The 18,934-nt window shown below is 37.7% G+C and overlaps 1 protein-coding gene across 10 annotated transcripts in view; it reads right to left on the reverse strand.

Moving 5' to 3' along the window:
- Positions 1-18,934, reverse strand: part of PCDH7 (protocadherin 7) — a 424,505-nt gene that overhangs the window by 395,381 nt on the left and 10,190 nt on the right. The window contains exon 2 of one of the 10 annotated variants that reach the window (XM_058722897.1): positions 18,323-18,585. The exons of the other annotated variants lie outside the window; for them this stretch is intronic. Coding sequence (XP_058578880.1) covers positions 18,550-18,585 — 36 coding nt within the window. The 3' untranslated portion in view covers positions 18,323-18,549. Of the gene's footprint in view, positions 1-18,322; positions 18,586-18,934 lie in introns of those variants that run through there. 10 annotated transcript variants of the gene reach the window in all.

Below are 18,934 nucleotides of genomic sequence, written 5' to 3' on the forward strand. Positions count from 1 at the left end.
TATGGTTGTCTCTTCCGCTGCATCCAAAGTTGCTTCCAGAGTGGGCACCATTTCATACCTACTTTTTGTATCTTTTGTACTTGAACCAATACTTGGCCTGCAGCACACTCTCAGTAACCTGGTCAGTTAATGAATGGACATAAATAGAGAGAGGCACATAGTAGAAAAAGACAAAAGGAGATGCTTACTATGTTTTTAGTATGGTGACCAAACACGAACTATCTCTGGGGAAGAACTTGATTGCAGATATATTTTTGAGTTCTCCTTCTCTCCAAATTTGTACCCAGGGTTGCTATGCCCCTCTGCATACAGATGAACTTATTCACAGACATCATTTTCTCACGGACTCACAGATGTGTATACTAATTTGAGACAGCAATTTATGGTTGGGGTTAGACATTTTCTATGTTTTGCCCCTCCCCCCAACACCTGTTCTGTCCACTCTTGTCTTTATTCACTATGATCATGTTCTATACCCAGGAGGTTGAGCGATACACAATACATTCACAGGATACCTTTTGCTTTGGCTTATAGCAGGTTTGGCCAATGGATATCCCTGGCCCGGACTTAAGAAGAGGAGAAAGAGGTCAGAGTATTTATTCTCCCAGCCTACAGAGCCACTTTAGGCAGCACTCTCCAAATCCTTCCCCTTCCTTATTCTACTCATTTCACTTTCTCCTGTCCCTTTCAGGAACTCTGTTGCACCTATTACCCACCATAGGGCAGGGTCTCTCTACCGTGGCATTATCGACATTTCGGGCACCATATTTCAATGTTGTGTGAAGCAAGCCTGTGCCCTGTAGGATGTCTAGCAGCATCCATGGTATCAACTCAATAGATATAAAGAAACTTCATATAGCAATTTACAATTTATAAATTACTTTCACCTAATTAATGCCACTTGAGCTCTGTAATTCAATAAATAAAATATTATCAGAATATTTGTTTTTATGAATGAGAGAATGAAACGCATTGATACAGTAACTTCTAAACCTGCACCTAAAAACCCTATAGAGCAATAATAATAATATATACAGAATTTCTTATATCCAAGTCATAATCTCATTTCATCTGGCTTTGAGCTAAACTTCCTTATATTACTATTCACCTAAATTCCAGGCATACCAAGGCCACTGAGTTTCTTATGAAATGCAAAAGTCATAATGGAGTTCTCTGGGCATTATGTTAAATATGAGCGATATAGTTAGTCATCTATTATCTCTTTTTTTTTCCCCTCAGAAGAATAATGTTGCAGTCACGTTGTATTGACAATTGGAATCTTCTTCAAAGATAATGTATTCTGAAACTCTTCTACAAATATGCCCACCAGGATTGTAATAGAAAAATAGAATAACTCCAGGCATGCTCACGTATTTGATCATTTTGTGTTAAATCAACAAAGATGCTTAATGCATTTCAGAGTTTCAGAGACTGCTTCTATCTTTCCTCTCCTCTGCCTGCTACCACAGTTATTGTAGAAAACTTGGGCCCATTGAAATTTGCTCATTTGGACAAAGACACAAAAACTGCTATTGGACTTTAAGAAACTTAAGTGATTTTAGCATATTTGTGCTCTGAGAGGTTCAGATGTCAACGAAGCAACAGGTAGTATCTCCATTAGAATCTCCAGGAGCATCAATTGATGAGAATTGGTGATACCAAATCTTTTCTCCAGAGTCAATGTTTCTTTTCTTCTCTTTTTCTTTCTTTCTTTTTTTTTTTTCCTTTGGAGGGGACACTATCTTGGATTCACTGTCTCCAAAGAAAATACATACAGAGTAAACTGAATGCATTTCAGTAAGCTATGACTGAGTGGTCTTTTCTCAATCGAAACATATCATTTCCTCTGTTGACAACTACACGTTCAATCATAGTTGGTATGGGTTCTGCAATCAAAAAGATCATAAGCCAGAGAGAGAAAGGAATTGTGACGAATGCCAGATATAATTACATCCTCCTGCCCTCAAGATAGCCCTGTCGTCATGTGTCATGTTGTCCCTCTAGCAGCCTCACTGTCAGGCCAAATCCCAGGGAGTGAATTCGCTAGCCTTTGTTGAGTTCCTATACGTCCCGGGATCTGCATGCCCATCGTCTCATTCAACCCTCACAACACCTTTACGAGGCAGACATTGGGACCCTCCAATCTCAGGTTAAGATATTGAAGTCCAAAGAGCCATCAGATCTACTCTCCCTCAAGGCTAGTCTCACCTCTTCACTGCCTCTGGCTGAGCAAGTCAGACCCTATCTGTCAACAATCATAACATTTGTCCATAACAGACACTTCGTATGTTAAATAAATAGTTTGAAAAGTGGCTCCAGTCTTGTGATCCTTTTAAAATAAAGAATGAAAACATAAACTGGCAATCAAATTTCTGGCCACGTCTCAAATATTTGATGGCTTTGCTCATGAAAGTAAACTTTTAATCTTACAGACAAAAAAGAAAACTGGTCACTTCAGCTTTTGCTGTTGTTATTTTTCTTTCAAATCCAAATAAGTTGGAGGGAAATTTAAGATAGAGTAGGGGAAATAATAAAATATCTCTCTGGTAAAAAATTAAAATGTGGAGGTTACACAAGAAAAAAAAAAAAAGTCAAACTAGAGACTGACCAAAGAATATTTTGTGGTTTATAAAATGTGGTCATCAAGTTTTTGGAATGCTTGCCTAGCAGACCTTCAGTGAGCAGAATAAGGCCTCCCCCACCTCCTGCCAAAATGTCTACATCTTAATCTTGTGAATGTATGAATATGTTACCTTATGTGGCAAAGGGGAATTAAAATTGTAAATGACATTAAAGTTTTAATCAACTGACCTTAAAATAAGGAGATTTTCCGGGATTATCCAAGTGGCCCAATGTCATCACAGTGTCCTTAAATATGTAAGAGAGGCAGCAGAGAGGCAGAATGGTATGGACATGAAAGGGACTACTAGCTATTGTTGGCGGCTGTGAAGATAGAAGGTGGTCAAGAGCCAAAGAGTGCAGGCAGCCTCTGAAAGCTGGAAAGAAATCAAGAAAACAGATTCTCCCCTCCAACCTCCAGAAAAGAAACAGAGCCCTGCCAACACATTGATTATAACCTAGTGAGACCCATTTCAGACTTCTGACCTTCAGAGCTGCAAGAAATAAATGTTTGTTGTTTAAGCCACTATGTTCACCATAATTTGTTACAAGGGCAGTAGGAAACTAATGTAACACTAAAGTAAGGTCTAGAAGACACCTGGAAAGTTATGGGCAGATGCATCAGCCAACATTCCGTAAGACGTAAAGTTTCTTGGTTAAACGGTACCGGGGTGTCTCTGTTTTCTTACACATAGTTCAACATTAACTATATAAAGTATATTAAAACATTTTATCTTTACTTGGATGGTTTTAGCCAATACCTTTTGAAAAACCATAATATCGATTGCCATAATGGAGAAACACTCAAAAATGCATTGAAATACTTAAAGTATTAAGACACATCATATATCTTATTCCAATGATGAATTATACTGCTCTATTATGATTCAGGAAAGAATCCACCATGATACCAGTGGTATAAATGATCCAGGGATAAAAATAACCTGGATTATTAAATACTCAAAAGCCAACTGTAACTAACATCTACGTATGGTTTACTAGACTCTACTCAATTAAAAACTGGAAAAAGAAAGGAGAGGAGGGGAAAAAAGAAAATGAAGGGGAAAAAAGAAAGGAAGGAAAAAAAAAAGCTTCTCTTCCATCAGCCAGACTTAGTTAAAATGGCCATCAGTAACTGGAATGTTTTTACAAGTCAATTTCCAATTCCTACAAAGACTTGCTAGTGATATTAACATCTTAAACCACAAATATCCAAATATCCACCAGTGTAAATGTACTCTTAATAGAATATTTCAACCATTACCTTGAGAGAATTACAGAGATGCAGCACGGTTTTATAGAAAGTAAATGAGGTAGATTTTAGTAACAGTTACTGAAAATAAGGCCTCAGGAGACTGGAAGAGTGAGTGGTATAAAATTATAAAACACAAGGGAACCGAGATGCCAAAATGTTAAAGGAAGGATTACAGCCAAGGCCAGCTGTACTGTGTCGCCCTTTCCAGAACATCTACTCCTCTGTTCTCCCTTCATGCTGCAGGCCTTAGAACTGGAGCTATTCCCTCAAATCAATCTTGTTGTCCTTCCAATAAGTAGCCTCCTCTTAGGGTCTTTTACCATGAGATTGGACAAGGGCATTTTACAAATGTGGCCCTTCTGCTGCTTCTTCCTAAGACTTTTTAGAAATGATAGAAATATAATTGGGAATTTCTTTATTATCATCGAGGTTAGGGTTATCAGCCTCTGTTATCTCCTGGGGGTGAAGTGCTTCCAGACCAAAGTGTACCCTAGGATTTTAGAGAAGACTAATATCTTTTTAGAGGAAGAAATTTTATGTATGTATACATGTGTGTTTATATGTATATGACCTAAGTAAATATGTACATATGTGTGTGTTGTGTACCGTATATATGTATGCGTGTGTGTATGTATATACAGTAACTGGCCCTGAGTAGCTGAGTGGCAACAAAACTAAACAAGAGATACCTTACTGCCACATGGACACAAAAACAGATGCAAAAGTCTGTCGTGAAGTGACATCTTTCAGAGATCAAGGGACCAAGAATGATAGGAGAAAATTCAACCAGGGTCATTTTGTCTCCAAATGCCTTCTTCTGTATTCGGGATAGTGTCTCATAAATTTTTTCACTGAAAGCCTCCCATCAGGCTTTTTGTTCATCCAGAGCTCACCATGAATAGAAATATAACTTGGAGAGGAGATATCTTAAAAGCTGTCATCAACCAGTCACTTAAACAGGACTATCTGAAAGCCAGTTGGTAACAAGTACCAGTGTTAATAGAAGACATGATAGGTGTTTGGATGAAAAGGAGAGCACTAGAAGAAACAAAAAGCACCTAATGATAATTAAAAACTGAAAAAAAAAATCCTTAAGATTTTTCTTGGGAAATCTCAAGGCTATAACATCTTCAATATCAATACATAAAATAAATACAAGGTATAAAAATCTAAGCTTACATGACTATTTTTAGCAAAATATAACTTATGACTCAGATACATTGCTGTATTTTTCAAAGTTGCCTGGAGAGGGTGTAAATATTCCAGCAATGTGGCCATGATTAAAAGCATCTATATAACTCCTATTTTGGAAATCGCTTAGCGGCATGCGTCTCTTTTCTTTCGATCTCCTCAATGATAGTAATAGTTCCCATTTGAAGGTGATTTGACATGAGCAAATTACTAAAAGTCATTCAGAGCCAAGTGTGAAGAATTCAGAGTGAACAGTTACAGTGAATAAATTCAGTTGTTGGTCCAAATCACAGAATGACTAAAAAGCAGTGAGGCTAACTGAATTGCTCATTAAGTGGTTCTAATTTTAACGATCAAAGAAAAAATCCATTAGAAATGCATAAAAAGCAAAAACTTGTTGAAATGTAAAGGAGGGTGGGGCGTGGAGAAAATACATTCCAATTTAGCTTCAATGAGAATAGTTAATGCCCTATGACCAAGGTTGCAAGACTAATGCAGGAGAAATAAATTCAAGCCATATTTTAAGTTCCTTGTGAGGTAATTGTCAATTGCCAACCCCCCTGGGAATCAGTCAGTCCTTCCCTGTGTCCATATAGCTCCTCTTAAGACCCGTAGCTATACTACAGTATTATTATTCCTTTGTAACTCTGTCTCCTCCACAAGACTCTGAGCCCCTGCCTATAGCCCCCATACCATGGGACGTCAATAATCGGGCATTAAATAAATGAATGAATAGGACTCATCTGGACATGTAACTTCAGTTGTCTTACTTAAGGCCCCTCCTTATTTAGGACATACAGGTGGGAACACATCTTAGGCAGACTTCAAGTTCAAACTTTGCTTTTCATAATTTTAGTTACGCCATCAAAAACTATTGGGAATCACAAACTTGTTAGTCCTTTATACCTTTCACAACGCAGCTGAGATACAAAAACTTAAAAAAAATATTCAGTGTTTAAAATATTCTTATCACTCCTTGGTACTTACTGACATCTGACTTCCTCTGAGACCGTGAGAAAACTCAGCCTGCTTGGCGGGAAAAATGAAGATAGAGCAAGTGTAAAAGCTTACAGCATGCCCCTAGGGAAAGGAAACCGCAACACCTCACATATCATAAACTGACTCCACTGCAGCGGGTGTTGAAGGGTCGGGGGGGGGGGGGGCACGGATTTCGTACAGTCCAGTGTCTTTCAGGAAGACGGCCAAGTGCACAATATCCACTCTGTTAGTCATTAGTCTAGCAATCTCCCTCCACAACTTGAAACCTAGTGAGATGGTTAATAATTTTTCTAAAGGCAGCTTTCGAAAATGCCACTACACCCCCAAAATTTCAATGTTCAATGAGCTCATTCTTTTTTTTTTTTTTTTTTTTTAGTTTGCAAACATACACATGTGACTAATTTAAAACAAACTAGTTTGAAAACTTACTGAGGGTATGAACGTTTGCACTCCTCTGTGTGTGTGTGTGTGTGAGAGAGAGAGAGAGAGAGAGAGAGAGGGAGAGGGAGGGAGGGGGATTGAAAGAGAAATAGAGACAGTAGGGGACTGAAGAAGCACAGAATGCTATCTTTTAGTCTCTAGCACTTTTCTCAAAGCTTGATATTTTTTTCAGAGCTTTTCAAGTACAAGCTTAGGGGGGCAATGTAGACAATCATGAAAGTACAGAAAGATACAACTTCTTATCTATAGTCCCTTAGTACTTCTATTTTTTACTCTCTTTGGCCTTTGATGAAAAACTTCCTCCCCACCCATTTTTTTTTTTTCAATTATTCAATAAAAAGGCCCAGGAAGAAACCGGCCTAAATGAGGAAGAAGAAAAAAAGCCAAATATGTTTTTGGACCCGTGAACAAAAACCCTCCTTCTATTTTTCCTTTTGTAACTTGAGATTTTCCTCTCCAGTTCTGAAGTATATATTTTTTTCCTGCCGTTAATACGAAATTTCTGCTTTTACTAAAAGTGATAAAATAGTACATCTTCAAGTCTCCTACACAGATGAGGGCTAGGAATAAAATGACAACATAACACTTACTTTTGATAGCAAGATATTCTTTTTTTTAAAAAAATGAATTCAGCTAAAAAGATGACTTGGTTTCAGCTTTTAGTATTATCATTACTTTCTTTTTGCTAAATCTCCCTCCATCCTTCCCAAAGACCAACGATCTTTGTTTCCTGTTGTATGGAATAAAAATTACATTCATCCAATATCCAATGATTCACTGTTTGATTTTTACAGTTTTTTAATTTTCCGTGGAGTGATAAATAAGTTGGAAACACGAGATAAAAGTTGAGTGATCTGCTCAACATCAGAGATCGAGACCAAAATAAATCTTATAAAATCTGCATCTGCCTCTCAGCCGGATTGTATCCACTAACGCAGAAGCATATTATATGGTAAGTCATGCTTTTAGATGTGAGGATCTTTCTGCATTTCAATGTCTTTTTATAGGAAGCAGAATGTGATGAATGCTTTCTTTCTTTCCGACCCTTGACAAAAGCAAGACTAAATTCACAGCTCAAATGGCAGTACTCTTACTAATGCTGCAAACCCAAAAAGTACCACACAGGTCAACTCTGAACACAAGGTGAGTTGTACAAGCATGCAGGACACAACAACTGAGGATTAGAAAGGTTGCTGGCCTTCCTTTGTTTAGGTTTCACACAAATCATTCTCATTTTCTTTGCACGGCATCTCTGTGGCCCGAAATGCAGAGCTGAGCATCTCTGGTGTAGAGAAGAAAAAGGTATACAGGCATATTTATGTAGATGATAAAAGTACTATCTATGAGTTAATTTATTTAATAAGCCATATGTGTTCTTCCTTCACATTGTGCATCCACTATAGACTGTGACGTGACACAGTGGGGACATAAAACGCTTTACAACATCATCTAATGATTAGCAAACAATATTGCACACAATACTTGAAAGCAAAAACATACAGGAAAACAAAGTTCTGCATTAAACCATTCCTTAGGCTTAAACACAGCAGTTACATGATTATAAATGCTTATTTGCCATTAGGATTCCCTGCCTTGTGCTATAACAACTGTTCTTGTATTACAAAAAAAATAATCAAAAGTTCAAAATTAATAGCGGGGCATTCTCAGACACATACGCATGCATTATTATTACTTGCTTACTATTTAAAGTAGGTATTCACACTATTTAATTACTGGAGACTCAAAACAAACCCCACTTGTCTACGTGAATAGAAAACAAAACAAAACGAAACGCACAAGATGTATCCAGGAAGCTTTTTTTTTTAGAATGATAATAATATATACAGTATTTCACCCAGTTCTCATAACGTGGTTACGCAAAACACAGAGTTGTGTTTTCTTCTATCATTCCCTCTCTGAAAGTGCACCCAGATCTACACTGATGTTTCTAGATGCATAACTGATTGTTCAATTCCAGAAACCAAATTTGAAACAGCTTTCCAACTCAAACTAAACTGCACCTGCTTTACTGACACTACTGATGTAGCCATTTTAGAATGCGTTAATGATGCCCGCATTTAGTAACCCAATAATAAATGGTGACTAATTTCCAGGGTAGTTTGTCTTTAAGTCGGTTGTTTCTAAATGGGAGTAGAACTTTTAAGAGAAGGTTGAAGAGGCGGTCTCTTGGGTTCCATAAGAATTCAAGTAAGTCTAGGGGAGATGAGGTGGATTCCTTACCATTTTATCCTACTTTCTTTCCATTATTCAGAAAGAACAACGATGCTGGCAATATTTTTAATACCTATTGTGAACGAAACAAAATTCTACAAATTTTTTAATGGACTGTGGAAACAACACCTCAAACGATTTGATTCAGTAGTTTTGAAGCTTAAAAAGTTTAAATCATTGTGGGGCACCTGGGTGGCTCAGTCGGTTGAGCGTCCAATTTTGGCTCAGGTCATGATCTCACATTTCGGTTCTTGTTCCAGATCTGCATGGGGCTCACCGATGTCAGCGCAGAGCCTGATTCGGTTCCTCTGGCTCCCTCCCTCTCTCCCTCTGACCCTCCCGGTCCCTTCCCCACTCACGCTCTCTCTCTTAAAAATAAATAAAACATTTGAAAATAAAGTTTAAATCATTCTAATAGTATACAAAGATCAATTCAGATCATAAGATACAGAGTTACTATATACCTGAACCCAGAGTTATATTATAAAGATACATATTCAGAGACATCTGTTCAGTTGAATAAATGACCTATAATAAAAAGTGTCATCAACACATTAAGAAAACACTGTCATAGCAAACATGAGTAAATCATTATTTTCATAAAGAATGTATCAAATAGGCTTTGGTTGGGCTCATTTGCATTTTACAAGAATGAAAACATGTCTCATAAAGAAATAGAATAACAGTATGTTTTAAGAGGAAAACTATAAGTCACATTGTAATTGAACGTTTAATAATGAACAGCTCTTAGGAAAACCAGAATAAATTGCAAAACATATTTTATAAGGAATTCCCCTCTACTCTGCTTTCTTTAAAATATTGTGAATGTTCAGAAAACAAAAAACAACCCCCCAAAAAAAAAATATATATATATATATATCTATTTTATTTCTGGTATAGGGTAAATAAAATGTATATTTAAAATTTTTTCTAGGTAAAATTTTATTACCTATAAAAAGGCATTTCCAATCCTAAATAAAATGGCAACTTATAAAAATAATGAATTTATGTTTCGTGGTTGTATTAATAATATATGTAACAGACTACGTGAATAATGAACAAAATAAAGAATACTAAAGTAAATAACAAAAAAGGAAAGCATGTATTTATGAAGCGTTGGCCAAAACAGAAAGTGGCTAGAAGGAAGAAGTGCCTACTGGTCTAAAATCTACTTTCTCATCTTTTGATTTTACCTTTGATTAAGGTCTAAGATGGTACTATTAAAAAAAATTGGTCTGAGTGACCTAATTTCAAGAACGTAGTATAAAAAGCATTAAAATAGGAAGGCTGAAATACCACTGAGGCCTTGAGGAGCAGCATGTGAATCCAATTTCACTCTCCTAGGATTTGTTGACTAGAAACTAGACGTGTTCTCTCTACTTCACGCATACACAGTGGTTGAGGGTGTGGCCTTCGTAGACAGACTGCCTGTATTTGACCCTCAGCTCAGTCACCTGACAAACTGTTGTCCGTGAGCAATTACTCAACCCTGCTGGGCATCACTTTCCACGCCTACAGAATAAAAAGATAACTCACTCTATTTCACAGGGTAGTTGCACTTATTTAATGAGTCAAAATACACGACGCATGTTGCCCCGTGCATGGGATATGGCACTCAATGTAAGTTGAGTATTATCATTTATGTATTATCCCACTGAAACCGAATCTCAATGGGGAAAGACTTTGTTCCTTTTCGTGACTGTTGCTTCTCCAGGGTCTAGAACAATGCTTTGCAAATAATCACATCATTGGCGTACAATAATCACTCACTAAGCATTTGCTCTGAACCGTTAACTGCATTACCTCTGTGTATGCACATGTATAAATGCATAAACATATGATACGTACATGTACATGTACACAGAAAGTAGTTTCTTGTTAAAGGTAAAACATTAGAGAAAAAGGCAAGAAGTTTTAGTAATAGAGTAAATTCAATGTCCCTGATCTAACATTATGTGCACTGGTTTGGAAAAAAATTAGGTATTACTGTCTTCTATTCCTAGTGCCCTATAGAAATGCCATCTCTATCTAAAAGTGACCCTTGCGTTCAACAGTTAAATACAATCAGAAGCAGATTTAGATGCAATAAAAAATTAAAAAAATAAAAAAATAAACCCTTTTCAGTTCATGCCATAATTATTGCCATTTCCCTGAAAAAAAAAAAAAAAAGAACTGATTAATCTGCCATTTTGAATACAGGAGGTCAAATGTAAAATTAGCTCTAGAAGCTTAGAAAGGTAATTCTTTGAAAAAGTCTCTTCAGCTGTTATGGTCCACTGCCTAGAAATTCTGGCCAAAGGGGAGGAAAGAAGGAGTTCCTCTTCCTGACTTTGATGAGTTTACCCTGTACTATCCTAACAAAATCGCCACTTCCTACATCCCGTTGGACACATGTATAGTTCCCAGGCAGCTCATTATATATTCTATCATGTGAATTTTTAACTTGCATAGGAAAATAAAAAGGCACCATAAAAAATATCCTCAATGCGTCCATGGATTAATGTTATGAAGCACAGTGTATCGCATATATACTATACTTATCAATAGGTGGTCAAGAGTCAGAGCGAGGTAGCAGCCTCAGTACATGCTTGGCAGTCTCCATATGCCAACAGAAATCAGACTCACTGGAACTTTGTCAGACCAATTATGCCACTGTGCATGAAAATCCACTGAGACTGTCCTTAGAAAAGAGGGATTACTAAACCTACGTTATTATAGTTTCAACTGACTCCCTCGCCACTTAACTCCTACTGCTTTTCATTTGGATCTTAATACTGAAAATATACTGGAAATTTAAGGCTAAATATTACTATCATCGCTTAAAAAGACCTCCTACATTTGTGGAACAGTTCTTGACTATTTCACATAAATATTGATTTTACATTAATTAATACACCTAGATGCACTGATCGGTCGGCGAAATTAAAATAACTAAGATGCTATTTTATATCACAAATCCCTGTGAAGCTGAAAGTTGCAGAAAGCACTCAGTGATGTGCATAAAAAGCTGGAGGTAATAAGCTAAAAAAATGAACTTTGTGTCCCCTCAAAATTCATATGCAGAAGCCCCACACCCCAATGTGACTGACTTAGTTATGGCCTTTATGGAGGTAATTATGGTTGAATGAAGTCAGAAGGTGAGGGCCTAATCTCATAGAACTGATGTCTTTGGAAAAAGAGGAAGGGACAGAAAGAAGGCCATCTGAGGACACGGTGAGCAAGTAGCTGCCCACAGCCAGGAAGAGAATCTTCATCAGAAACTGAATTTACCGTCACCTTGATCTGGTAATTCTCGTGTTCAGAATTGTGAGAAAATACATTTCAGTTATTTAAGCCACCCATCTATGGTAGTTTGCTATGGTGGCCCTAGCGAACTGATCCTGAATCTCTCTTTTAAATCTGCTAGGCATACATAGCAGGTATTGTGGACTAGAATAAAATGCATACCACAGTCTAAATATGTAAATATGTAAATTAAAATCTACCATAGATACTATGCTAATAAAAATTCTCAAGTTTGGAGAGAGAGGTATGTTGGAGGCAAGTTGGCCATAGGCAGCTACTGGACCCTGTTGTATATAGAAAGGGATGGGATCTAGGAGAGATTCTGTTTTGTTTTTCCCCAGTTAGATATGTCACATGGAGATACTAATAGGACCTGCCTCTTGAAATTATTAGAAATGAGTAAATGATACATAGTATACCCTTTGGCAGAGTGATTACCAAAGAATAAAAGCACAGGGCACCTGAGCGGCCCGGTAGGTTAAGCCTCCGACTTCTACTCAGGTCATGATCTCGCGGTTCGTGGGTTCGAGCCCCACGTCCGGTTCTGTGCTGACAGCTCAGAGCCTGGAGCCTGCTTCAGATTCTGTGTTCCCCACTCTCTCTGCCCTCCCTGGCTCACGCTCTGTCTCTCTTTCTCAAAGTAAACATTAAACAATTAAAAAAAAAAAAAGAATAAAACCTCAATAACTGACAGCCCTTCATGTTAGAGATTGGCCATGATGTATGAAACAAAAATTCCCAGGAAAGCTTGCATAGAAGAAGAAATAACTGTTAAAAAGTGATGGAATGTTTTCTTAAGTGTCAAAATGGATAATATCAAAGTGTTACAAGCCTTTGCTAAACTATTTGCTTTACAGCAATAAGGCTATTTCTTCTCCTCCACCATCGAGACGTCAACAGGTACTGAAATTCTGATAACCAGGACCTATTCAACTATGCAAAGGCACACACATTTCTTGCACTTTGATCAGGGATCAGTGGAGATTTGATGGAATTCATCAGGGTAAGAGAATATCAGATGCTTCCGACAAGCAGCAGGACAAATTAAAGCAACCAACCCACCGACCAAACAAAGAAAACCAAAATCAAAACCAAACAACCTTTTAACATAATGGACGGTAAAAATATTCCAATAGTGTACATGCATCCCACGAAGGCTTAGAGAGATTCACGGATCATTAGAAACATTATCTTGAGTTGTGGTAATTCTTTTCAAAGCCCCAAACGTTTTATGTGACCCCCCCCCCCATAAACCCTATCGTGTAATCAGAGCAGGGGTTGTTATGTAAAATGACAGAGGACAGTTTCAACAGGCTTCCGGACTTGAAAGGACTTATACAAGGTCACACTGGCCAGCCGGTGACAGAACCAGGACAAGGAGGCAGATGTTCAGATTGCCTTACCCAGATAGGAACTCATTTTCCATTTTGCCGGAGACCTTCGAGAAGTGAGCTACCAAATGGAAGTTAGAAATTTCAGGGACTCTAACCCAGAGTTCTTGTAACCTGACTTACCATCTGCAATCAGAATTCAGAAGGGGGGAAGGGCTAAAAATGCAGGTTTCTGGGCTAGAGTACAGGCTTGCTAGAATTCAGTTTCTGAGAATTGAATGAAACTGGGACAAGAATCCACGACAATAATATGGCCACTATATTTATGACAATAGTCTGGTAATAATATTAAGGAGAAGGTGAGTATGTTGCTATGCATTGGTTGTGTCCCCCCCCACCCCCCCTTTTTACTTCTTGGTTCTATCTTTCTCTCAACAATATGGGAGCAGAAAACGAATGGAAACAGTGCAGCGGGACATAATATTTTAGACTGAAAAGGAAAACGAAACCACACCAAAACATCGGGTCTAAATGGGAGCAAGTGAAGGTTTACTACTTCTTGATGCTAATCTCGCAACCCAATCAAGCCCTGATGTTTAACACCATTCTTACGATTACCAGCATCCTGGGCCAAAATTCACGACCACAAATATTTGTCCTCGTCAGGCCTGGAATTCCCTTTCTGACATAGACTTCTTACTTCCCAGATGTCTAGCAGGTGTTGGAGACGCTTGGTGCCTTAACACAGTCCTGGTCTTCGAAGCTGCTGAAGCTTGCTCATCCTCCTTCCTCAAGGCCCTAAGCAGAAGCCTCACTTCCCCAGGACTGTAGACCTTGGTGAGGTGCTGAGCTGCTTAAAGTTGTCTGCATAAAGCAAGTTACACCACAGCGTGCCAAAGACGAAACTCAACTCCTTCAGCGGTCATTTGCAATTTAAGAGTTTTCTTTCATATGTGAGCTAGTAAGGAGTATTTTTACTTTTTTGAGTAGAGCTGACACACAATGTTATATTAGTTTCCTGTGTCCAACATAGTGATTTCACGCTATGGAGTGCTCTCGAGTTGCAAGGCATTTCTAAGCAACCGCCTCACTGGCCGTCACTCCCAAGACCATATTCTTCTCTCTTCCGGACCTCTCTCCTTACTGAACTAAGTGCATGTTTCTCTTTACAGAATTCCAGGCTCTCACCTTTAAAAATAACTGTTCACTACAGGCTTTCAAAATAAAAATGGAAACTTATTCTTTATCAGTGAGCATGGGCTGGTACCGTGAATGGATAATATCTGCTAGAACATGCAAACTGAGGAATACAGACACTCATGCCTATGTTTGGGCATAAAGGTACCTATTTTTTTTTTTTTTTCCACCAAGAAAGGGATAAGGATAAAGATGAGAATCCGTATCGGGTAAGAATAAGGATCCCAAGAAAAGTACTGAAAACCAGCATGCTTGCATCCTTCTTCACGCTTCTTCAAAATACATGGGAACTCTGGGTGGCCAGTGCCTCCCTTACTTGTCTCGCATATCTCTAGTTTAATTTTTATCTGTTTTTAAGGGTTTGGTGTTGACACCACCACCAAGGAGAAGGAAGGAGAGGACAGGAGCGAATTGCTCATTTGCTACTGAAATGAGAGTTACACCCACACAGAGAGGGCAGGGACTCTAGCCAACATGGCAGGTAGCCTTTTATCATGGAGACATCCTCCCAGCAGGGAAAGAAAATAACAATTAGGACACTTACAGTCTGATATAAAAGTGGACCTACCACAGCCCAGCTATTCCATATGAAGGGATCTTCAGGATACCTAGCACCAAAGCCCAGGCCCTTTGTTTGTTGTTCAACAAATATAACGAGTGTCTTCTATGGGCTTGGCACTCGACTAGGCACCGGGAATCAATGATGGATGAGACAGACTTGGAGGTGGTTCCTCTGAGTTTCCCATATATACCTGGCCTATGGATATTATTTTTGTGCTATTTTTGTGTCCTATATCTGAATAGACTTGGTCTAGCCATCGTTTCAGTTACACCCCAAAGCCTCGCACTGTGTATTAAAGATATAGCAAATCAATACAATCTCTATAAAATGAATGGGGAAAAAAAATCACACACATTCAAGAAAACGGTTTTGCAAACTTGTAGACTGAAAATTATTCCCAGAGACATATTTCAAACTGTGGAATTACTTCGTAAGGTCCTTGAGTTTTTCTAGACATAGCCTCAAAAAATATAGGGTTAAAGGGACTTACTCAGTTCTTAAGGTGATTGTTTCTTTGCTTAAAAGCACACGTGGGGTTGTTTACAAATCCAGTTAATTAATTAGATCTCTGCTTTCTAGCCACAGCCTTTTTGTTTGTTTGTTTTTGTTTTGTTGTTAGTAGTATCAACTGTAGTTTGTGACTACAAAAAGTTTGAAAACCTGGGTCATGTTCTAAGGGGTTCCTTTGAAACGATTTCAAGCAGATCAGTCAGAAAATAGATTATATTCAAAAGCACACATTTTACAAATTTTCCCAAATGCTTTCAGTACACATGAATTCTGACCTGGTATTTCTTCAAAGACTTCATAAAGTTTTTAAGCTAGTTCCATCAGAGTCACGAATAGGTTGTTCATTATTTCAGCTTCCTCACCTCAGATATAATGATGGTGCTTTTCCTCACAGATTGCTCTGAGGAGTAAATAAGCAAACATGCATTCGACACATTGAAACTTAAGGGACATGATGCAAATATAATCTATCCTTTTCTGCTCCATAATCTTTTTTTTTTTATAATATGTTAGTTCCATGAGGACAAAGACTCTATCTTACTATTTTTTGGCATATCCCGTGCCATTGCTGATATTGGATGTATTAGAAAGTATTAAACTGGACTCCAACATTTCCATATGCCTCTTTAGATGTTGTAATGGGGAATAAATTATGTCATTTAAAACAAAATGTCCCAGTGCTAAAATTTATAGGGTAATGGGTAGTTTGTCCTGAGTCTCTCTCCCATCTGTCCACAGGCATCTCCCTAAATGGTAAATTCCAGTAATCACATAGGAGACTGGCCAAGAGTCCTGAGGTGGATGGCAATCGGCAGGAAGGGCGGTAGAGAAAGAGGGGGAGTCTGTGCAAGATAGGAACCAACTGGTGACATGTTCGAAGATTAAAACACACACACACACACACACACACACACACACACACACAGGAATGATAATAGACTTCTCCAAGCTTTTTGCTGTTCATGATTGCTATTGTAATAGTATGCTGTTGATCATTCTGATTCAGCGGAATAGTACGTTAAAATCTTTGGAAGTGTTATTTTTTTTGCTTCCATTTATTATGTTTTTCCACTAATAGCCATAGTTTTCCACCTGAAACAAACTACAGTCGTGGTCCTGAACCCTTTTCAACCGCTTACACAATAAAACACTTTTTTTCCCACGGCGACCAAGAACAGAAACACACACACCACGGCTGAAACAAGGCTCACACGCAGCACACTTGGAATGGTTCTGTTTCGCTTCAGGTCTTTCCAACTGTGGTAGAGATGCGCTAAATTGATTCTTGCCTCGATAAGGTATTCCAACCCAAGTTTTCAAAATGTTGCCTTCGAATGTTCTTCTTTGTGAAAGTATGTATGTATTTCCCCTCTGTGTGGCTGTAATTAGATTATCCCAAAATTCTGGACCTTTTTTGGTCTATAATTTGTTTTTGAATTGATATGATTTATTACAGGACTCACACATTACACATCTAGGGAAGTTAAGTATGATGAGGGAACATGACATTTTCAAGAAGCAGAAAGTGGCAAGGGTCTTTCGCCAGCCTCTTACGCCGGTCTTTGTGCTCAAAACAAATTGAGAAGTTGAGGATAATTAGGTTTTATTCGGGAATTTCACTACAGTTTCATTAATACTTCTGAAAATGTCATTTTTGCAAAATTAAATAAACAGCTAATAGAATAAAAAGCCTGAAATATATACACTAGAGATTTTCATAGGTCAGGGTACATTTGCTACCACTCTACATTTTAGTCTTCTTCCAATATTCATTTATTTTTATTAAAAGGCTGTCATATTGAAAATAACTCACCAAAAATATCCCAAGAATCCGGGATTCTTAGTCTTCCAAAACTTGGACAAAAATTAGGGGGGCAAATAATGTGGTAAATATATAATAAAATTATGAAACTTCACACTTGAACACTTATTTTTAGGCACATAAACACATACAACAACAGATACATAAATATATAACCATAAAGAATTGGAGGGACTATCCAGAGGATTCCCTGACTTGCCTAGAATATTACTTACGCAACTAAAATTCAGCCACTTTCTCAACTATATCTAAATGTTGCATTCTCAGAAGCAGCTTGGATTTATGTTATCAGACATCAAATAGAATAGCCTTCAGATAAATGTACCACGAAAATAGGAAGCCACAAATTCCTTCTGAATGTGACTACAGTGACTTCAGCAAATCTAACGGAAAGATTCCAAATTTTCTTAAGGAATTTAACAACAACAAACATACTTAAAAATTCCATAGATAATTCAGATTCCGTGGTCAATATTTCAAGATTAAGGAAGAAACAATCTATTGGCAGTAACTGCTCAATACAAAATTTGACTCTCAAATTTATTTTATATACCAATATTTTTATAAGTGTTGTTCAAAGTCCTTGAGATAGATGTGTAGACATTATATTTTGTTCTAACACAACTATCTCACTGGCCTGGAAAAGGCTGTAATTCCATAACCCTTTAAAAATGTTGATCGACTTAGGATTTTACCAAAAGTCAGTGTTTAATGTATTATAGACAAAGACTAAGTAGACTTAATTTTGCTTGGTTCACACAAAGCTAGAATCTTAAAATTATTGTTGAAATGTGCCTTGGGATTTTTTTTACAGCCTTCGCTATTCATTTCTTCTGCTAACCACCTCTTTGAGAATGGAATTCTCAGTGACTCAGATGTCCATTTGTAGCACATTTCTTTATTAATACTGTTTCTTTTCTAAGTTTATTTATTTCAACACTCTTTTTCCTTAAACGAGGGGAAAAACTTGAAAATCAAATGCACAACAAGCAAAACAAGCAGTGATTGGCTGACACCCCACGGCCAAGGGCAGGCTCCAGCAGGTTTCGGAGTAGCAAGGACATCAGAGTATGGAGCATAATGGAGCATCATATTAGAGTGGAATTCAGCCAAACACAGTAATGTATGGATGTAGACGCATCTGAAAGAAGGAAAACAAAGATTTATGCAGGTAAAAAAAAAAAAAGTGCGATGAAGGATTTTTCCCCAATACCTTATACCCAATCAGAATGCTGTGGCAGAGGTTTTGGTCACAGAGAATTTTTATTTACAAATTATGTGTCTGTAAATAATAAATATGCTCGGGGGAAAAACAGTTAACTTGTCAGATGAATCCTACTCAGAAGGTTTAATAGTTTTTTGGTTTGTTTGTTTGTTTGTTTGTGCACAGCATTAGAGTTCAATACAAACATCATCACATTCCTGAACATAAACCTTTATTCCGCCTTTAAAACATTAATTCACCAGACGTGATAATTAAGATTAGTTTT

The sequence above is a fragment of the Neofelis nebulosa genome, chromosome 3 (genome assembly GCF_028018385.1).
Source record: "Neofelis nebulosa isolate mNeoNeb1 chromosome 3, mNeoNeb1.pri, whole genome shotgun sequence".
NCBI lineage: Eukaryota > Metazoa > Chordata > Mammalia > Carnivora > Felidae > Neofelis > Neofelis nebulosa.